The 22,095-nt window shown below is 40.1% G+C and overlaps 1 protein-coding gene across 1 annotated transcript in view; it reads right to left on the reverse strand.

Annotated features, from left to right (window-relative positions):
* Positions 1-2,536: 2,536 nt before the first annotated feature.
* The window catches only part of LOC138154339 (semaphorin-4E-like), a 58,874-nt gene continuing 39,315 nt past the window's right edge, over positions 2,537-22,095 (reverse strand). The window contains exons 7-14 of the mRNA XM_069079068.1: positions 19,904-20,055; positions 18,547-18,722; positions 16,272-16,428; positions 13,081-13,303; positions 11,789-11,904; positions 6,457-6,623; positions 5,576-5,628; positions 2,537-3,514 (exon numbers count right to left, since the gene is read on the reverse strand). Coding sequence (XP_068935169.1) covers positions 2,769-3,514; positions 5,576-5,628; positions 6,457-6,623; positions 11,789-11,904; positions 13,081-13,303; positions 16,272-16,428; positions 18,547-18,722; positions 19,904-20,055 — 1,790 coding nt within the window. The 3' untranslated portion in view covers positions 2,537-2,768. The remainder of the gene's footprint in view (positions 3,515-5,575; positions 5,629-6,456; positions 6,624-11,788; positions 11,905-13,080; positions 13,304-16,271; positions 16,429-18,546; positions 18,723-19,903; positions 20,056-22,095) is intronic.

Consider the following 22,095-nt stretch of genomic DNA (forward strand, 5'->3'; position numbering starts at 1 on the left):
AATACAAAGTTGCTAAATTTTGTTCTGTTTCTTAGCATCTCTTGCATCTTCCCTCTTCTCAAAACTGACACCATTAACCCGAGTTCAAGAACTTACCACCTCTCGTTTGGACTATTATGACAGGATCCTAATTGATTTCCCTGTCTTCAGTCTTCTCCTTATTCTCCACATAGCTGTTACACTGATTTTCCTAAAGCACATCTGACCATTTTACTCCCTGTTTACTCCTGCGATAAACTTGGCATGGGAAGCCTTCAGGATCTGCTTCCAACCTTTCTTTCTAGGTTGATTTCTATATCATTTCCTCTCCTGAAGCCTGTGTTCCAGCCAGACCTGCCTAATTACTGGTCCCTGTACATAGCGTTCCATCTCCATCCTCCATGCACCGGCAAGTTGTCTCCCATGCCTGGAGGGTTCTTCTCTGCCAAGAGAATCCCTAGCATCCTTCAAGTCTCATCTCAAGTTTCTTCAAAGATGTTTTCTCATTGCCTCACTTAGCCCCCAAATTACTTTGTGTTCATTTTTCTGTATGTTATTTCCCCCCAATAAGCTTCTTAAGATCAGGGACTGTTTCATTTTTGTCTTTACACCCCAAATTTCTGGCATACAATAGGTGCTTAATAAATGCTTAATCTAATTTTAGATACCTTTTCTATTAATGTGACTGAAGTCTTTTGAGCTACCACATCATACCAAAGGCTCATAGGAGCCATCCCCAGGTCTTTCACACACACGCTGTGGTTTAATCATACCTCCCTACTTGTGAAGGTGTTGTTTTTAAACCTAGGTATTGGAATCTACATTTTTCCCTATTAAGTTACATCTCATTATATTGGGCTCATCTTTATCAGTCTGTAAGGATCTCTTTGGAGGCCACCCTGCCATCCAATGTTAGTGCCAGTTGCCTGCAGCTTTGATTAGTGCCCTCTCTACCTCTCAGACTTCTTCCTGCACTTTCCTTCACGTCTCTCTAATCTACTCACTATGTAAGACTATCTATTGAAATTCTCTGTATTCTATCTTCCAGCTGGAAGCTTCATGAGGGCAGACCGTACTCCACCCCTTTGCCAAGCACAGTGCTCTGCACCATGAACACTGAAGGCACTCAATGAATCTACTGTCTCCATCCCAGAGATGTCCTGGGCCCAAGGACACACTTGGCTTTCTCTTCTCTAGACTCACTTCTATTCCTCACTTTCTCCAGATGCCTTTCCTCTTCCATGTGTGTGTGTGTGTGTGTGTGTGTGGGTGGGTGGGTGGGTGGGTGGGGGGCGACATTAAATGCAATGCTTTGGTCGCATTACTGAAGATCCAAAGATACTGCCACCACCCGCCTACCCTGACAAACCTAGTTTCATCATCTAGTATAATCCTTCCCTTTGGGTCTTGGCATCTCTGCTCAGGAGGGGCTCCATGGACTGCCTCTCAGCAAACGCCTCATGGGCAGACAGCTTGGTATTTTCTGGGCACATTAGCTATGACTTTGAGTCAATCTCTTCTTCCACTGCCCCCATACTTCTAGAGAAATCCCTGCAACTGTAGACTATTAAAAAGTGTTTTTAAGGTGACCTGATTGGATAGCTCCAATGTTCAGATCTCCCCAATTTGCACAAAATTGTTTTCATTTGTGTGGTGAGGCTGAGGAGGGAACAGCCAGGGCTCCCTTTCTGCCCTTTTCCTCTCCCACTCCTCTTTTGTGGATGTGTTAATGAACAGCTGGGGAACAGTGAACAGGAGGGAAAAGGGGAAGGAACTGAGCATAGTGATGGCTGTTTTTAATAAGTTTTGTCAGTGGGCTCCCATTTTGGCAGCATTTGTTATGGTACACCAGAGGCCCTGGATTGTGGTGCACCAGTCTTCCGAGAGTCTGATTTGAGTGACTCAGAAACAAAGAAAGAAGCAAGATTTCCCTCAAATGTAAGAAATCTGTGTACAATGGTCACTAAGTGGAAAGCCCTATTTGGAGTCCCCCTTTTTCCTCTTCCCCTCTTCCTTTGTCTTTCTTTCAAGAAGTTTGGGGACCTGGCAGCCAGCCCCACCTTTTTTTCTTCCCAGTCAAAATCCCAGGCACTGAACAGACTAGGAAACATCTGCTTCCCAGGCAGCTCAAAAAAAGGGAGAATGTGAACTGTGTGTACAGGAAACAGAACAGAGTATTTTTTAACCCTTTTCAAGGTTGAGCTGAGGCAAGCCATAAATTCTAGGCCTTCTTTGAGGAAGGTCAGTAAAAGCATCTCTCTCCTCTATAGCTACAGGACTCCTGAAAGGCCCTTGGTTTTCAGTAAGACTGGGGAACAGATCTCATTTCTCTACTGCCTGAAGATTTACAGAATACTTGTCTCAGAGCAAGACTCTCAGTAAGGTTTTGCAAATATTATCCTCCATATTTTTACAAGTGGAAACGCTGAATATCTGGGAATCTAGTGTTATGTAGTATTATATGTATTGGAGTGCTGGAGCCAGGATTAGAACCCAGGTCCCTCTTGACTGCAAGTCCAGTAGTTTTTCCACTAAACTACACTAAGTGTCATGATTATAGAAAACAGGGATTAGGAACCAACTTTCCAAAACATTTTTATTCTCATCTATGTCTTTCTCTCTCATCTGTCTTTCTCACTCTTTCTTTTTTACAGATGTGAAGATGTTTTAAAGATTGGAATAGGTATCAGAAAATGAATCCAGGCTTGCTAGTACAATTCAGAGGAGCATTGGTCTCCTTTGCTTCTCTTTGCCTTTGAGGGTGGGGCATGTCTGACCTCCCTCAGTCTCTACACTCTGGAACATTCCTTTACTACAGTGCTCTGCAGAGTGGCTGGGCAGCATGGGGGGCATTTCATAGCCTGACTGTTGCTAGCACTGGCATTCTTGGAGGAACCTTCTGGGGCAGAAACAACAAGTGGCACGAGAGAGGAGGAGCTCTTGATTGTCAGGGTCACCTGCTCTTGAGGACCTGGCTCCTCAGTTTCCAAGGGAGGATCTCCCAAGCTATCTATTTTTATTGCATTCGTAGCCTTTTCTCGGATCCCAGAGCGCAGACATGCACGCCCTTTGACAAAATTCCAGGAAAGCAAGGAGAAAAAGAGAAAGGCAAACAATGAGATGAATATTTTGGAGAGGAGCTTCTCATTTTGGATTCCCCAGTGGGCAGGGTCCTTATATTTGCTGGAACCAGATTTAAAGCTTGGAGGGGCCGTTTCTGCTTGAGGCCACTCTGAGCTGTCTTTCACTAAATTCATCAAACTCTCAGACCAAAGGTTAAGGATGTAGCTTTCCACAGTGATGAATAATTCTCTCCCACCAACTTTTTCCACAGACTGACAATCATAACGTCCAGTATCGGCCTCCGTTATATTAAACACCAACAGTCCTTGATGGTAGAGAAGGTATTTTGTTTCTTCTACTGGAAGATGTTTGCCATTGAATAGCCACAGTGTGGAGGCCAGGTTGGACAGGGGGGAGCATCTCAGCTGGCTGCTATGCCCAGTTGCCACAATAACATTTTGAATGGGTCTGTCTGAAAGTAAGCATGAAGGGTAGAGCAGCAAAAAATAAGTTTAATCAGAGTTGAAAATAATGAAATATAATCTATTAATATATGACAAGTCCCCTTGGGTTTTGGGGTATACTGAAGTTTGGTACAGTTAAAGCTACTAATGAGAAATTCTTTCACATAGTGCTGGGGGAGGGTGGAGGTGACAGCAGTGGGACAAGGACAGTGGTGGGAAGGGAAGGTGGTAGCACAGAGGACACTCTAACTGAGAATGCAACAGAGCCAGGAATGAGGGCAGCCCATTCTCCAGAGAGACCTACCTTTGTCCTCTGTTGGAGGAGTGCCAATGATAATAAGACCTTGAAAGCTGGGCTAGGTTAGCAAGTAGGATCATAGTACATGGCACATATCACTGGAGTACCATGGGGCAAAGGGATAGTGGTTTATAAATAGCAATGTGTATTTCTTTGGACAGCATTACCCTGGGCCAAATCACAGATGGCCCTACCCTAGTTACAGCTCTGGATGCAGTGACCTCAAAAATGGCTAGGTCGCACAGAGAGCTGGGCCTGGAGTCAGGAAGACCTAAGTTAAATCCAGCCTCAAATACTTAGTAGCTGTATGATGCTAGGTAAATCACTTCACCTCTGTTTACCTCAGTTTCCTTATCTGTAAAATGAGGATACTAATAGCACCTATCTTGAAAGGTTGTTGTGAGGGTCAAATGAGATAATATTTGTAAAGTACTTACTTAGCACAATGTCTGGTACATATTAGGTACCATATAACAGTTTATCCCTTTTCCCCAAAGATCCCAAGAAATACTGAAGTTTAGAATCCTAGAAAGTTCACAGAGTACAAAGTTAATAAGAAACAAAACCTTAAGGCCTATAGAATTAAAAACAAAAACTTTCCAAATAGAATTTACCTAGTTCAAGCTCCTGGCAGATGAGCAAGCCCCCTCAACCAACCATGAACGACCATGTCCAACTTTATAAGCGAACATTTTATAAGTGAACACCTCTAGGAATGAATAATTTACTGCTTGAATCCTATCAAGATTGGATTGTAATCCTTCCTTTTGTTGGAAGATCCAGACTGGGCCTATCTCCTTAAAATTAGAAGTATCCCCTAGCTCCCCCTAATGTTGTAAACACGATATTTAGTTAAATATGAGAGTCCAGGTTCATCATGAGAAGCATTTTTGCAGCAGGTGGGGTTTTGATAGCTGTGAGGTGACTATAGAACTCCCCAAACAGGAAATTGAAGAAGATCCTTTGAACAAGGGGAAAATAATGTCTATTCTCTAAAAAATCCACATGCCAATTGCATGAAATAATTCAGTGAGGGGCAGGAATCCAGATGTAGGAACGGCATTCCTTAAGGTTTAGATGGAGAGATCCAGTTAGAAGGCCAATCCCTCATGAGGGTATAAAACGGGTCCTTCTGAAAACTGTCCAACACAAACTCAGGAAAAATGGTTCTCTGAAGGAAGGCCAAAGGAGGAACTGAATCTGGCTGAGGAGCCTAAGGGGTAAGGAAAGAGAACTTGGCCTGATGCTCACTGATGTCCCCAGGTGGCTGTGGCCCAGATGCCGGCTTGTTTAGAGTCTAAGCAGCTTTTTTCCCTAGAACTCTGATTAGATTCTTCTTCACAATACATTGGGATAGAGGTTTAAATCTGGGCTGTTTTCCTTAAAAATGCATGGCAGAGGACTATGCATGTTCCATGGGCTCTGTAGCAGTGACCAGCACCATGGGGAAGGGTCAACAGTAGTGATGACTATCCTTCCTCACCCTTCCTGGGGAAGGATGTCAGCTCAGGAGGTCACATTTTGGCACCTGCCTCAAGATCAGCTTTTTGAAGCACCAGAGTGAAAAGGTCTAGAGCCCAGAGGGGCAGCAATCTCTCCCAGGACTCTAGTTCAGACCAGTTTGTGCTTGACCTGATACTCTCTAAACCGTCTTTAAAAATTCAGTTTACCCAGGGGGCAACTATTCGAAAAGCCACAGATGGAAGATAGAGAGCAGCACACTTGAAGGAGTGGAGCATTTCACATATTGTACAAGGAATTATTTACCTACCTATTTCAGGACACTCTGACACATCTCCACTTTTAATATTCTGAATTAAAACCCTAAAAAAGTAGAAGAAATGATTAATTTTCTCACTCATTTTTCCATTCTGTGCTTCACAGTGACATGGTGGTACAGGGACAGAGCACAGAATTCAGCAGGGCTGGAAGGACTGTGGCAGGGACCCTGCTTTGGCTGCTTCCTGCCTGTGTGACCCTGTACAAATGATGCCATCTCATTGGGTCTCACCTCCTCCTCAGCTAAATGAGGGGGTTGGATCAGAGGACCTCAAAGATCCTAACATTGCCCCACAGTCACATGAACAGTGAAGTAAATGCTCTGTACCTCATGCTGGTGCCCACCTTCTGGTTCATGGAGTGTTTTACAGGCAGACACTGAGCCCCCTCTGAGGAAGATCCTTCTGAGCTCACGTGGCCACCCACAGCTAGCCTACTAAAAAGGCAGTATAGGACAGTGGAGATGGCCTTGGGCATCAGAAGGTCTGGACATCCCAGGCCTAGACTGGCCTCTCACTAGCCATCTGATCCCAGGGAAGTCACTTAGCCTTTTTTGGCCTCTGTTTCCTCAACTATGAAATGGAGATTTCAGCACTTGCACTCCCTCCTTCCCAGGGTTGTTGTGTAGAGACACTGTAAAATACACACTACAAGGGGTATATCAGCTGTAAATTACTAAATAAAACTTTCTCCTTAGTCTCTCACTAGAATTCTTTTTATCTTATCTTCCCTTTCCCCTTCTTGGAAAGAAGCAGTAAAACCCATCTATGGGCAAATGTAAGTTTCTGGGCCTAGCAAACAGTCAATGTTTAATGAGTGTCTGCTGCTGCTGGATCTTGGCTATGGGCATCAAGCAGGCGTGTCCTGACTTACTCAGAATGGTTAGTGTAGTCCACTACGGAGACACACTGGTTCTGGTTCTGGGACCAAGCACAGTATGGGTCTCGAGCTAAGATGCAATCCAGGCAGTGCTGGTATCGACCACACACAGCAATGGGGACCTGAACCACCCGACTAGATGATGCTAAATACAACACACCCTGAAAAAAAAAATAAATACATCAGGCCTCTTCTTCTTCTTCTTCTTTTTTTTAAGCAATTGGGGTTAAGTAACTTGCTCAAGGTTACACGGCCAGTTATTTCTGGGTGTGGTGCTGAGTGTCTGAGCCCGGAATTCGATCTCCAGGTCATCCCAACACTGGAACCGGTACTCTTACTCGCTGAGCCACCTGGCCGCCCCCATCAGGCCTCTTCTTGATGGAGGGAGGGTGGGTGTTATTCAGAGACTTTTAAGGAAAATTTGCACACATAGATTGTTGCTCACATTAAAAATATGCCAATCATAGTATATGAGAATAATGGAAAATTATTGTGCCCAAGAAATGATGAAAGGGATAATTTCAGAGAAACCTGGGAAGATTTATATGAGCTGATACAGAACAAAGTAAGCAGGAAAATACATTATACAATAACAATATTATAAAGAAAAGATAACTTAAAAAACCTTGAGAACTTTGGTTAATGTAATATGATGAACCCTACTCTCCCACCTCCTGCCAGAGTCCAGACAATGGATTCAAGGTGCTGAATGTGACATACACTTCTGGACATGGCTAATGTGTTTTGTTTAACAGTGTTCGTTTGCTGCAAGACTTGTGCTTTTCTTTTCTTTTCTTGTGGTTGAGGGAGGAGCTTGAAATAACTAAATAAAAATTTAAAATATCTCTTCACAGATGTACAGTACATCAATAAGTACTTAGCTGGTTAAAGAACTGTATTAACAGCAATCATGTAAATCAATTCAATGTGCCTTTATGAAGTCCCTGCAAGATATGTGCAAGGCCCTGGGGAGATAGACAAAAATGAAATATAAGGTCAATAAGGTCAGATAAAGTTATAGAGACTTATCTCTATGATCATCAAGTAAGTTGGCTCAATTATAGAGCCTAAGCCTCTGAGCCTGGCCCCAGACTCTGGTCAGACCCTGACCTTGCCCTGAGGATCAGCCACCCAGTCATTCTGTTGATTACAAAATAGAGTGAGGAGAGAACACAGGGATGAATCAGGATGGATCTGTCCCCATGACCTTAAAAAGAACCAAAGTTCAATGCCAATGTGATGGTGGGTCAGTAGTATTTACATATGAGGACAAGACATGGTTATTCCAGTTTATGTTTCATAATGCAAACAGAAAGGGCTACTTAAGGGCTGCAGACGGAAGATACTTTCTCACTCGGGCAGGGGACATGGCTCCAGAACATGCTCTCTCCTCACTCTCTGGCTTCTCAAAGCCGTTTTCAGGGAATCTGCTGTTGTTGGTCTCCCTCTTCCTTCCTCCCAGAAGCGATGCTGACTACTGGCCCTGTCTTTTACCCGCCATTCTTCACACACAGCCTAGAAGAGGCCTTTCATTCTCTAAGTTGTTAGTGCTCCCCCACCTCAAAATTACCTCGTATGTGTTTCATTTTCACCTGGCTATGAACTGCAGATCAGCAAGTGATCATAGATGTAGAAACTCAGAGGTCACTGCGTCCAAACTATTATTTTACAGAAGAGGAAACTAAGGCCTAGAGAGGCTGAGGGATGTGCCAGGGTCACAATGCTCCAGAGGGTCTGAGAAATGCTTCTGATGTAGAACCCGAAATTATCCACTACATCAGTGCCCCCGGCCGACTCTGAGCTCCTTGAGGGCAGGTACCATTTCATTTCTGTCTCTATCTCTCCAGCAGCTGGCACACCAGTACCTCGACCAAAGGAGGCACTTGATGAATGTGGGTCAGACTGAATCAGTGAGATGTGTTTGAATGCTGGACTTCTTTTTTTCTCTTCGCACATTGCCAGGCATTCAACAAAGATTTCTGGATGATTAGTCCCTTTACTTTGGTTTTCCCTCTTCTTTATTTTTCCTTTTTCCTCCTGCTTCCTTCTTATGAGTCAGCAGTCTATGGTAGTGCTAAGCTCCCCAGGTCCAAGTTTTCCAGACCACAAAGGTTAGTAATCTCTCCTTGATTAATTTCCTTTATTAACTTGGCCATGGCATGCTTAGGAGCTGGAACTCAGGAATGCTGGTCTGGAGTTGTTGGGGTATGGCCCCCTCCAGGCATAATGGGACATTGGGCAAATTTTGGACAAAAAGAGAAGAAATGAATGTTTTTATATTTAAACAATCCTGTACATGATCCATACTCTGGATGTATACATCATTTCATAATCAGTATTTTAGAGGGCAAATATCATTAGTATTATTTTTTACCACAGAATTCCTACTCATATAGTGTGGAACACCAGAGGTCTACAGAAAACAGTTTACAAAATGCTTGAGTAACAACAATAAAGTAATTTCAATTCACTTCAATAAACAGTAAGTACCTGCTATGTACAAGGCACTGTACCAAAATCTCTGGATCCAAGGACAAAAATAAAACAGTCCTTGCTTTCCTAGAGCTTATACTCTATTTGGGAATATCCTTAAAAAACACACTAATGAAAAAACAGAAGATGCTTTGTGGAAGGAGAAAGCACTAACAACTGTTGCTCAGGGAAGGCTTCAGAGAGAAGGTGATACCTGAGGCAAACCTGGAAAGGTTAGCATGAGGGAGGGAGGAAGGGAGGAAGAAGGAGGGAAGAAGAAGAAAACATACTTCATTACGTATTCTGAGTGCATCGGCTCTCTCTCTGGATGTGGAGAGCACCACAAATGCTCTGGTCATTGGTGATCAGTTACACAAGCTTTCAAAGTTCATTATCTTTACAATGCTGCTATTGTTCTTCCGGTTCTGCTTACTTCACTTTGCATCAGTCAGTGACATGGTTAGATCTATACCTTAGTTTGCTGGTTTTGGCAGCAACATGGAGAATAAACTGCAAAGGGAGGAGCCTGGAATCAAAGTGACCAATGAAGAGGCTATCACATTAGTTCAGGCATTTTTTTGTTTTAATGTAAATAGTATTTTATTTTTTCCAGTTACATGTGAAGACAATTTTCAACATTCACTTTTTATAAGATTTTGAGTTCCAAATTTTTCTCCCTCCCCCCCACCAAGACAGCAAATAGTCTGCTATAGGTGATACATGTGCAGTCATGTAAAACACATTTCCCTATCAGTCATGTTGTGAAAGAAGAAACAGAATAAAAGAAAAACACATATACACACAAAGAAAGTGAAAATACTATGCTTCAGTCTACATTCTGACTTCTTCAGTTCTTTCTCTGGATGTGAATAGCATTTTCTATCGTGAGTTAAAGTCCCACTTTTTACAGGAAACCTCTTCCTGACCCTTCTTATTTACAGTGCTTACCTCTGTTGATTACTTCCATTTTATCCTGTATCTTGTATACATATATATACAGATATACATATACATATATCTCTATATATGTATAGTTGTTTGTAGATTACCCCATTAGACTGTGAGCTCCTTGAGAGCTAGGACTTTCTTTTGCCCTTCTTTCTCCAAAGCTTAGCATAGTGTTTAGCGCATAGTAGGAGGTTAATAAATGTTTATTGACTGAATAAGTGACTATTTGAACCTCTTCCATGAGGGTTGAGGGAAGATGGCACCCTTCTTCTGACCCTGGCTCCACAGCAGCTATGAACACATGGCAGCTAAAGCAACACATTTTACTTGATGAACCTGTGACATTTCAGAGCCTTTGCTGCCTGCCATAAATGAGAAAGCAACAATTGTTAGATGAATGTTTCCAATCTTGGGGGCCTCCTTGTCCATTTAGGAGGCTGGCACATCCTGAATCCTGTCTTTGGAACCGACTTCTCCATTCCTTCACCAATAGCCAGAGGAGCTCAATACCTAGTTTGTCTTGCCAGAAGATATGCACTTGGAGGAAATACTTTGGACAGCGCAGAGCCAAGGAGAAATATGAAATACTGGTTTTGCAGTCCCTCTAAGGCTTTCCTGTTATCACTTTCCCTCTGCAATTATGTTCCATTTCTTCTGTATCTATTTTGTAAGTACATAGTTATTTGCATATTTTCTCCATTAGAATGTGAACTTCTTGAGGGCAGTGTCCATATTTTTTGCCTTTCTTTGTAACCCCAGTGCTTAGCACAATGCCTAACACATAGTGAACACAAAAAATACTTGTTGACTGATTTTATATTTTTATGATATTAAGGCTCAATCTCCCAGGAGAGTATTAAAATAATTATAAGTTATGGAATAGAAACAAAAACAAAACATTAGTTCAGGCAACAGGTGAGGGCATGAGTGAGAAAGAGGGTGGCTGTGTGAGCAGAAAGAAGACAGGCACTAGATATGCTACATTCAACAAGGCTCTGAACAAACCATACTGGGGAATGGCTGAATAAACTGTGGCATATGAGAGCAGTGGATTATCATTGTGCTGTGATAAATGATGAATGTGAGAAATTCAGAGAAACACGGGGAGGCCTAGGTTAACTGATATAGAATAAGATAAAAAAACAAGAAGAACCAGAATGACTTGACCATTAAATGAAGAGATTACTAAAAGGAAGCCAAACCCTGAATAAGTGAAGAACCAATAATGATAGAAAATAAGACAGTCATTTTTAAGCATAGTTAATGCGTTGGTTTGTTTTGCTTGACTATGTATACATTTGGTACAAGAGGCTTCCATTGAGACGGTACGAGGGAAGTCTGGTTAATGGGTTCTGACAAACGTGACCGTGAAACACTTCTTTCTGGGAGAGAAAGGAGCTGGTGGCTGTGCAGCTCTGCCGCTGGGAGGTGACAGGACAGCTTTTCCACGTGTGCCTCACTTCTACTGGACTGTTTCTGCCGTTCTTTCCATTGGCACTGTGTTTTTGTGGCAGAATGTGTCCCAGGATTTCAGAGAAATAAACTGTTTTCTTTGTAATCATCTTGGTTAAGAGTGAATGGAGTCTAATGGGAAGCACATCAGCGAAGGTTTGAAGGCTGATGGTCTAGAAGGGTTATACCTTAGAACCCAGAGGAAGTAGTGCTATGTCATTAAAAAAAAACTTATTAAATAAATAAAAGGAGTTTACAGAAATAACATAGATGATCTTGTTACTTTAAAACACAAGGAATAGAACCCAGCAGACATTCATCAGTCTGTCCTCATTATATAGATCATCTACTTAAGCTAGACAGGTTTTCAATGACTAGAATGAAAAGTATCAGATAATAGACAGGTTGATGGTGTGTAGTACATTCACGATTTCAGAGTAGGAACTGGACTTACTTTTTCTGCAGACAGCTTGAGAGACTGCACAGATTCTGGTGTCTGGAACAGTTGCAACTCCTCCACAATGAGCATATCCCCGTCACAGTTGAGAGCCTTGTGCAAATAGCCATTGTCTACATAACACCAAGTACATTTTAAAATATGTGAAATAGGCACTAAGCATGTTACAGTTTTTAAAGTCACTGAAATTAGCATTTAATATTAAAGCAAAACTTTAGGAAAGGGGTGGCTAGGTGGCACAATGAATAGAGCACCAGCTCTGGAGTCAGGAGGACCTGAGTCCAAATCTGGCCTCAGACACTTAACACAAAACCAGCTGTGTGACCTGGGGCAAGTCACTTAACCCAATTGCTTTGCCTCCCCATCTCCAAAAATAAAAGCAAAAATAAAATAAAATAAAGCTCACAAGCTATCATTAAAAAAAGGAAAAAGAACTTTAGAAAAAAAAAAGAAATGGAAGAAAATAACTTCATAGTCATTATGTCTATCATTATACTGTTTCTTGAACTTTTTTGTTTGACTCTATATCAGTTAACCTAGGCCTCCCCGTGTTTCTCTGAATTTCTCACATTCATCATTTATTACAGCACAATGATAATCCACTGCTCTCATATGCTACAGTTTATTCAGCCATTCCCCAGTGGATGGGGACACACTTTGTTCAGAGCCTTGTTAAATGTAACATGTCTAGTATCTGTCTTCACCTTTCTACTCATACTGACCACAAATCCAGACCCCAGTAGAATAAAAAAAGTGTTACTCTCAATGACTGGTATAGCCAACACAGATGGAATTTAGTTGAAAATTCTTTTTGTATCAAGAAAAGGAGAATCGAGGATCAAGACAATTCCAAAACTCTCATGATGGAAAATGCTGTCCACATCCAGAGACAGAACTATGGAGTCCTATGGAATCTGAATGCAGATCGAAGCAGACTATTTTCTTTTGTTGTTGTGGCTTTTTGTGTTTTCTTTCTCATGGTTTTTCCTTTATGTTCTGATACTTCTTTTATAACACAACTAACGTAGAAATATGTTTAATATGATCACACATGTATAGCCCATATCAGATTGCATGCTGTCTTAGGGAGGGGGGAGTGGAGGGAGGCAGGAAAAATTCAGAATTCAAAATCTTATAAAAGTGAATGTTGAAAACTAAAAATAAATAAATAAATATGTTAAAAATGAGAACTTAAAAAAAGCATCAAAACCATTTTCCCATGGTTGTAAAAATTTCTTTAGATTAAGAATGTCTATCCCATTCTAAACCTTTTCCAAAGAATCACTTACCTGTGGTTAAGAATAAGACATCATAGGCTCTTTTATCCAGACCGATTATTCTGTCTACCACAATCTTAGTATAAATTGAGCCTCTCTTCAGTAACACAGGCATACCCCCAATTGGATGAAGGGCATTGTCCAATAATGGGTGGTCTCTCACAAACTGTAGGGTTTTATCAGGCAAATCAAGAGAAGTGTTATATCCAATGCTTCGAGCAAAATTATTAATGCACTAGAGAAAGAACAAGAGATGTATAATTACAACTAATTTCTTATTTTGCAACTGTTCAAAACAAGATGTCTACAGTGTACTACATTTGGGAAGGCATAACTTCTAGAAAAGAAGCAACATTTGTTATGTGGAATAATACTCAGTAAAAACCTACATGCTACAAGCATTTATTGCCTCATAAAAAGAGAACTGAAATAAAGATGGATGGAATGCAGACTGGTGGGCTTGTAAACATAATGCTTGTTGTTAGATTGTGTAGGTCTTTCTTCTTCTCTTTAAGAAACAAGAGGGTTGGAGTTGGGAGGATGAGAAGGTAAGCAGGGTGGTGGAGGTGAAGATAGGTGGCACAGTGGATAGAGCACGAGGTCTAGAGTCAGGAGGACCTGAGTCTGGCCTCAGACACAACTGGGCAAAAAAAAAGAAAGAAAGAATGATAAAAATCCAAACATATATGCTTGGTAGACTGGGACACACAAGACCTGGGTTCAGATCTCTCACTAACTTGCCACATAACCCTGAGCAAATCATATAATCCCCTCTGAAACTAAAAGGAATGATTTGGACTATATAATTTCAAGTGTGCCTTCCCATTCTAAAGGTTTTGGAGCCAGGAGCCAGGAATTTTAAGAAGAGTTTAACATACATCTGCCCTTGTATACTAACTAAAGGGGAAATCTTGTGTCACTCTCTTTGAATGAAATGTCAAAGAATCTCAAAACCTCAGTCAGAAGGGACTTTGGGATCATCTGGTCCAACCCACCTCCAAGGGTCTTTCCAATTCTGAGAGTCCATGAACAAGAATAGCCACTACAACAACCCTAAGAGGGTATGTAGACACCCCATAAAATGCTAGCAATTTTATCAGACACTTCTGAGGGTCTGTTCATGGGAAAGGCTGAAATAATGCCTTAGTTGCAAAAGCCTTCTGGAGATAGACTAAAGGTTTGTGAATGCCTCCATCCCCATGAAAAGTATTCATGGTTCCAAGGAGGTGGACTCATCTCTCCTATTACGAGAGTCTAGGGAACCAGGTAGGACATTTCTGTAGCTCAAGAAATCTTGAAGGCAGGGGTCAGTGGGAGGTAGAGCAATGGAGAAAGAGGTACAAAGGGTAAGAGAAATTAAGATTATACATGCCTCTTCACTAAAGCATGACCACATTTGGATTAGTATAAGACCTTAGGTAATAGCAATAGAAGAAAAGTCATCTCAGAGTTACTAGTTCAAAACAGTTATGCTATTTATTTTTCAGGGGCATACTTCCCAAAATTAAAAGTAAACAAAGCCTTCTTCATAGTTTTCCATGACTAGTGACAAAAAAACTGGGAATAATAATAATAGTAATAAATAATATTAAAAAATTCAGTGAAAGTCAACTATAACAATATTGTTTTTTATTCTGTGAAAACACTGAATCAAGATGTAAGACCACTTTACAGAGATCGTTTTGATACTTCAGTAAATATAAAGCCCCTGAATGTACTCTAGGACAGACCTTGTTCAAACTGGTTTCTGCTTCATAATGAACACTTAATTCTAGTGGCCCCTTTTATTTTGAGCAAGTCAGTGGAAGAAATGAAACTCAGACCTATTTCCAAAGCATATTGACTGTAAAAAGTATGTTTTTAATCTGTAAATGTGACTAAAATATATAAAACTAATGTTTTATACAAAATACCAAAACCCAAGAAAAAGAAAGAGAACTATAAACCAATGTTGTTAATGAATATAGATTCAAAATTTTAAATAAACCCAGCAGAAAGATCATGGCAATTTATTAAAAAATAATCACTGTGATCAAATTGGGATTATGTCAGGGATGCAAGATGGTTAACATCAGAAAAACAAAGAACATACCCATATTAAAAATAAAAGTGTCTAAAACCACTTGTTGCTATCAATTAATGCAGAAAAGTGTCATTGATAACACTTATTTAAGCCATGCTCACTTTTAACTTGGTTCCATTAATTAGGCTGACATTTTAAGTTCTATGCTCTAAGTTCCTCCTGACTCGACTGAGTTTGTTCTTTTTTAACATCTGTCCTAGCTGTCTTCTCATGCCATAGATTCCTTCATTTCTGCAGCCCCCTCCTCTGAAGCTGAAGCTTCATTTTGAGAAAATTCCAGCCATGTGCACTTTTAACTTGGCTATACTCCTGATTTTTAAAAAAACTTTTTCACCATATCCCACCCAGCACTTGGCACAGCACCTGGATGCCATAATGCCCAAATTTCTCAAAACACAGGCATAACAGGATCTTTTAAAAATATTATAAGAAGTAGTTATCTAAAACCAGAAGCAGTCATCATGTTTTGGGTAAAGACTGGAAGCTTTTCCAATAAATATAAGAGTAAAGCAAGGATGTCTTCTTTCTCTGATCTTATTTGACATGGTTCTAGAAATACTAGGAACAGCAATAAGATGAAAGGGAAAAACTAAAGGTATAAAGACAGGCAAAGGAGACACTATCCCTATTTGTGGATGACATGATAGTTTATTTTAAAAAATCCTTGAGTATCAGCCAAGAAACTAATTGAGACAATTAATAGCTTTGGTAAAGAAGCAGGATATAAAATGACCCTACAAAAAAGTGATTAAAATGAAACAAGGCACATGTACTATAAATTGTGGGTGCCAGAAGACCTAAGCTCTGGGCCCATCTGTTACTAACTTGCCAAGTGACCTTGAATAAGTCATTTCACCCAATTGTGTATATAAGTTTCAGTTTGTTCATTAAGATACCTGATCTTTTTGTTCATTAAGATACTAAACGATCTCTCAGGTTGCTTTCAATTCTGATATTTTATGTTCTAAACACACTTCCTAGGTTGATATTTTATATTCTATGCTCTAAGTCCAAAGTTCTCTTCCAGCTCAGACACCTTCTGTTCTGTTCTGTGATTCTATGGTTGGACTGGTTATTCTTATACTGTTTTCTCCCCTAAAGGAAATAAAAGAATATTTACAGCACCAGGTCGAGGGACAGGAACTTCTCCTCTGTATATCACCCACTTAACATGAGAATTTTCCATGGTGATAAGTCCTTTGTATTTTCCCTTGGAGAAAACATCTTGAACTGTTTTCATACTGTAAGCACAAACTGCAGTAGTATCCAACTTCCCCCTAAGAACATGCAGGGTGGGGGAAGGAAAATAGAGTGAATTATAATTTTTGCATCATTGCAGGAAGGAAGTGTGTTAAAGCTGAAATAACCTTCCAAGGAGCATATTGCTACCTGTTTTCTTTGGCCACATTTTAGCTTCTACTAAAAATAATCTCCTTATTCAAAGGAAAAGGCATGAAATGTCTTTTAGATGGATTGTGATATTATTTAAAGTCCCCACGGCCCCATCTTCCCAGTGACTATATCTGCAGAACTGTGTAGGTCAGTTGCCTGTAAGGGTATCTCTTTTAACCGTCTACTCTCTTCTGCTCTCCTGTGGTGAGATAAAGTGAATCACAGCCACCCTGCTATGCTCTTAGGAATCCGACTCTCCTACTAGAAGACAGGTGGGTCTTAAAGGGTGCAGTAATGCAGCACTGAAGAGTAGTATGGGGGAAAGAATGAGGAGCTCCAGAACTTGAATCCTGGCTACTAGTATATTTTGAACAAGTAATTACCCTTCTCTGGTCCTCAGTTTCCTCATCTGTAAAATGAAGTTAGAATGGATTTTTATGGTTTTTTATAATGCTGATATTTTCTATTTCTCAAGCTAGGGTACATCCAGAGGAAGTAAATCTTGGTCAGATGGCAAAGGGACTAAAGACCATGCCATGTGAAGATTAATTCAGGGAAACGGGGATGTTTAATTTGGGGAAGAAAAAGTCTTTTTTTTTTTTTTTTTTTTTGAGGCAGTCAGGGTTGTGACTTGCCCAGGATCACACAGCTATTAAGTGTCTGAGGCCATATTTGAACTCAGGTCAGCCTGATTCCTGGGCTGGTGCTGTATTCACTATACTAAGCTACCCCAAGAAGTATTTTCTTAAGAGAAAGAGGGAAAAGGAAATGCAACTGTCTTCGAATACTCTGCCCTGTGGAAAAGGCATTAGACCCTGAGTACAGAACCAGGGGCAATGCGTGGAAACATTAGGTATAAAACAGGAGCTACTCTCCAGAAGCAGAGTAGGCTGCATCAGGAAGTAGGGGGTTCTTCCTGGTTGGAGATGAAGTGGAGACTACCACTTCATATGTGACTACCTATTAGCAACGTTGCCAAAGGGATTTCCACTGAGCTAGGGGTTGGATGCCCAAAGGACTATAAAACTGCATACCCTTTGACCCAGCAATACCACTACTAGAGCTATCTATCCCTCAAGAAGATTAAAAAAAAAAGGAAAAGGACCAATATGTACAAAAATATTTCTATCAGCTCTTTTTGTGGTGACAAAGAATTGGGAACTGAGGGTATGCCCATCAATTGGGGAATGGTTGAACAAGCTATGATACATAAATGTGATGGCATAATACTGTCATATAAGAAATGATAAAGAGGATGGTTTCAGAGAAACCTGAGAAGAACTGACATGAAAGTGATGTGAGCAGAACCAGAGAACAATCTACATAGTAACAGTAATATTATTAAGGAAAATCAATTGTAAAAGAGTTAGCTACTATGATCAATACAATCATCTACCCAACTCCAAAGGACTCATGATGTAAAGTGCTATCCAGATAGAGAACTGATGGATTCAAAGTACAGACTAAAGTATATTTTTCCCTTTCTTAATTTTTCTTGCCTTTCCCCCCAGAACAGGGCTAATGTGAAAATATTGTTTTACATGACTATATATGTATAACAGATATTGTATTTCTTGCCTTCTCAATTGGTAGAGATGGGGTGGAGGGAGAGAATGTGGAATTGAAAAGAAAAAAAGAAGAGTTATGGGGTAGGGTTAGGCCTGACAGCCCTTAAAGTCTGTTTCAACTCGGATTCTGTGATTCTGTAGTATGTGTGAAGGTCCTTCCAGCCCTGATGCTTTATATTCTGGGATTCTGCCCAGTTCTGCCATATTCTAAGGTCCTTCCCAGCTCTTGAAATTCTGTATTCTATGTTCCAAGGTTCCTCCAGTTCTGGTATTCTAGGGATTCTCTGTCAAAACAATAATTAATCTCTCAAAGTGCTTTTCTAACTATAATTTACTTAAAAACAATTCTTGTGGAAACTCTAATCTCATAGAAAAATAACCCAACTTGAACTATTTCAGCTTTTTAGGGGGACAAGAAAAAGCTCTATATCTTACCACTGCTGCATAAAAATCCCATAAAAGATAGTTTCTCTCCAGTTCCCTGTCTTAAGTGAAAAGACATCCTGAACAATGTTAAAGTGGAAATCTGACTCTGGAAGAGAACAGATGAGACTGGCTTTTAAAAATGACGTCCATCTCTTCTGTAACAGTCGTTTTCCCCCGAGGTCACCCTATGGGAAGAAAAATGGCCCAACTCAGAGAAAACACAGACTACTGTTGAATAACAATGGAAGATGAAAAAATGTTTGGATGAAAACAATACCACACACAAACACAAATTCAATGGTATTATTATCCTAGTTAAAAATGGCTCTGCTTATAATACAATTTTAAATTTCCTAGGCAAAAGGAAAAAAATTTGCCTGACCCAATGATAATCAATATTCTGGAACTAAGATAAAGAATGACCCAAAAGATGAAAAAAAGGAGTTAGAATGAAAGATGACAGGGGGAAGGCAAAGTGCTAAGTCAGAATTATAGGACTTTATAGGACCTTAGAAAACATCTAATTCAACTGCTTCTTTTGCAGGAGGGGAAAATGAGGACCAGAAAAGTGTTCTTTTCTGTGACCTGTTCTAGGTCACAAAGAGATTTGGTAGTAAAACCAGAACTAGACTCCACATACCAAGGCCCTCCAGTGACTACATGTGCTGAAGAATGGGAACAAAAATTTATAGAACTTTAATGAACAGTGAGTTCTATGGGAAAAAATTAGGAACTAAGGATCCTTTCTTTTCTTGCTGTGCAACAGGCACAGATGATACGTTCAAAAACATCAAGGAATAGATGATGAATCTCCTCCCATTCTCCATTACATAAGCCTGAATCTGTGAATGATTCAATTTTTGGAATAATGAAAAAAGTTTAGTTTTTTTTGTGCTTATATAATTATAATGATACAACAACAATGTTAAATGGTATCACAAAGACAGCATGTTATAAAAATAATTAAATGGAGTAGGGGTAGAGTCATTTTCCTAGGAATAGTGCTGGAGAGAGAGGAAAGGAGAAAAACAGATAGAAGAGTTTCCAGCTGAATCGCCTCTTTTTTCCTTTCACTCCTGTCCTGTCTTCCCTCTATTCTCCTTCCATCCTCTCTTCTCTCCTCTGCCCTCCAAAAGGACACAAGAGAAGGTTTTGAGGGACACTGGCGGGCTTTGGCCATCATGTCTTAGCTCTGTTACCATGAAAGCCTAGTGGCTTCGCTATGTTCTCTGGCTTAAGGATCAGTCAATAAATCATGTGCCAAATCAACATATGCTTCATGTCCAGGACTTTCTTTACTTGCTCCATACACAAGAATTTGTTCTCTGTACAAATAAACAAAATGTCTTCACTACCAACTACTCACTTTGCATACACGAGCAATTCTTGAAACTAGAGGTTTCTCATAGAATTCAAATTCAATAGCTGTTTCAGTGAAGAATACATAAATTTTGTCATCATCTCCATCAGCATTTTCCTTGCTCTCTTGCATGAAATCCATATGAACAAATCTGGGCTCTGGAACGAAGAAGCCCCATGTGTTACTGCACAAACTTTATTACAAGCCCAGAAGTGAAGTTAAAACAGAGGGACTATTCACCTTTCCTTGCTTCTGTCCCACACTCTCTTGCTTTTCTAGGTTTTTGCTCATACTATTTCCCATTCCTGGGGGATGCCCCAACAAGCATTTCTTGCTTTTGAAAACCTACTCATTATTCAAGGCCTAACTCAAGTGCCAAATTCACTGTAGAATGTTTCCTGTTCTCCTTCCTCCAATTTTAAGAACTTGCAATTCTGGAAAAATATAATTTTGTAGAATTATAGAATGTTATTGTTGGTGTGGTGAACTGATCCAGCCATTCTGGAGAGTAATTTGAAACTATGCCCAAAGGGCTATAAAACCATATAATACCCTTTGATCCAGCAATATCACTACTAGGTCTGTATCCCAGAGAGATCATAAAAAAGGGAAAAGGACACACATGCACAAAAATATTTATAGCAATTCTTTTTGTAGTGGCAAAGAACTAGAAATTGAGGGGACACCCATCAATCAGGGAATGGTTGAACAAGTTGTAGTATATGAATGTAATGAAATACTAGTGTTTCATAAGAAATGATGAGCAGGTGGACTTCAGAAAAATCTGGAGAGACTTATATGAACTGATGCTGAGTGAAGTGAGCAGAACCAGGAGAACACTGTGTACAGTAACAGCACCACTGTGCAATGACCGACTTTGATGGAGTTGGATCTTCTCAGCAATGCAATGATCTAGGACAACTCCAAAGGACTTATGATGGAAATGGTATCCATATCCAGAGAAAGAATTATGGAATCTGAATGCAGATTGAAGCATACTATTTTCTCTTTTTCTTCTTTCTCGTGGTTTTCCCCTTTTTATGATTCTTCTTTCACATGTGTAATGTAGAAGTATGTTTAATAAGATTGTACAGGGAAAAGGGGAGGAGGTTGGAATTTAGAACTCAAAATCTTATAAAAATAAATGCTGAAAACTAAAAATAAATTAATTTTAAAAAAGAATTATAGAATGTTAGAACTGAAAGTAAACTTAGGGCATAGAATATCAGAACTAAAAAGAAATTAAAATCAGAACATCAAATAGTAGAACTGGATTATGTCTAATTGACTCATCACAGAGTCTCCCAAACCTCTTCATTCCTCCTAAAATCTTCCATGCCACCCCTTTATCCCTTCTCAACTTAGGACTCCTCTTTACGCTTCACTGAAGAAACTGAGGCCATTTGGTAAGAGCCCCTTCTTCCCTCTTCCTCATCTCATATTACTCAGATGGATATGCCTTCATCCCTGTCTCACATGAAAAGATGCCAATGCACCCGGCTATGTATGCAAGTGAACCCATTCTATCCAGTCTTCTCCCTCTAGTATCCCTATTATTTTTTAAACATATTTCCACATTAGTCATGTTGTGAAAGAAGAATCAGAACAGAAGGGAAAAATCATGAGAAAGAAAACACAAAAAACAAAGAAATCTGCACTGAAACTCCATAGTTTTTTCTCTGGATGTGGACAGCATTTTCTACCATGAGTCTTTTGTAATTGTCTTAGATCCTTGCATTGCTGAGAAGAGCTAAGTCTATTAAGGACAGTCATTGCACACTGTTGCTGTTACTGGGCACAGTATTATCATGGTTCTGCTCACTTCACTCAGTATCTATAAGTCTCTCCAGGTTTTTCTAAAATCCACCGAACATCCCTATTCTCTTACTAAACTTCAGTATTTTCCTATTTGCTATTTCCTTGCTGCCTATAAACACACTCACATCTCCTCTATCCTTAAAAAACCCTCCCTTGATCCATCCATCCCTGCTATGATCCTACAACTCTCTTCTCTTTCATGACTAAATTCCTTGAAAAGACTGTCCATAATCAGTACTTCAACTTCCTTTCCTTTTACTTTCTTTTTAACTCTGAAGTTCATCTTCTGATCTCATTCAAACATAAGTGCTCTCTCTAAAGTTACCAAAGATCTCTTAATTGCCAAATCTAGTGGACTTTTCTCAGTTCTCATCCTTGAC

Source organism: Petaurus breviceps, unplaced genomic scaffold (genome assembly GCF_028583685.1).
Source record: "Petaurus breviceps papuanus isolate PSGF00001 unplaced genomic scaffold, PetGlider_PUasm1.0 108, whole genome shotgun sequence".
NCBI lineage: Eukaryota > Metazoa > Chordata > Mammalia > Diprotodontia > Petauridae > Petaurus > Petaurus breviceps.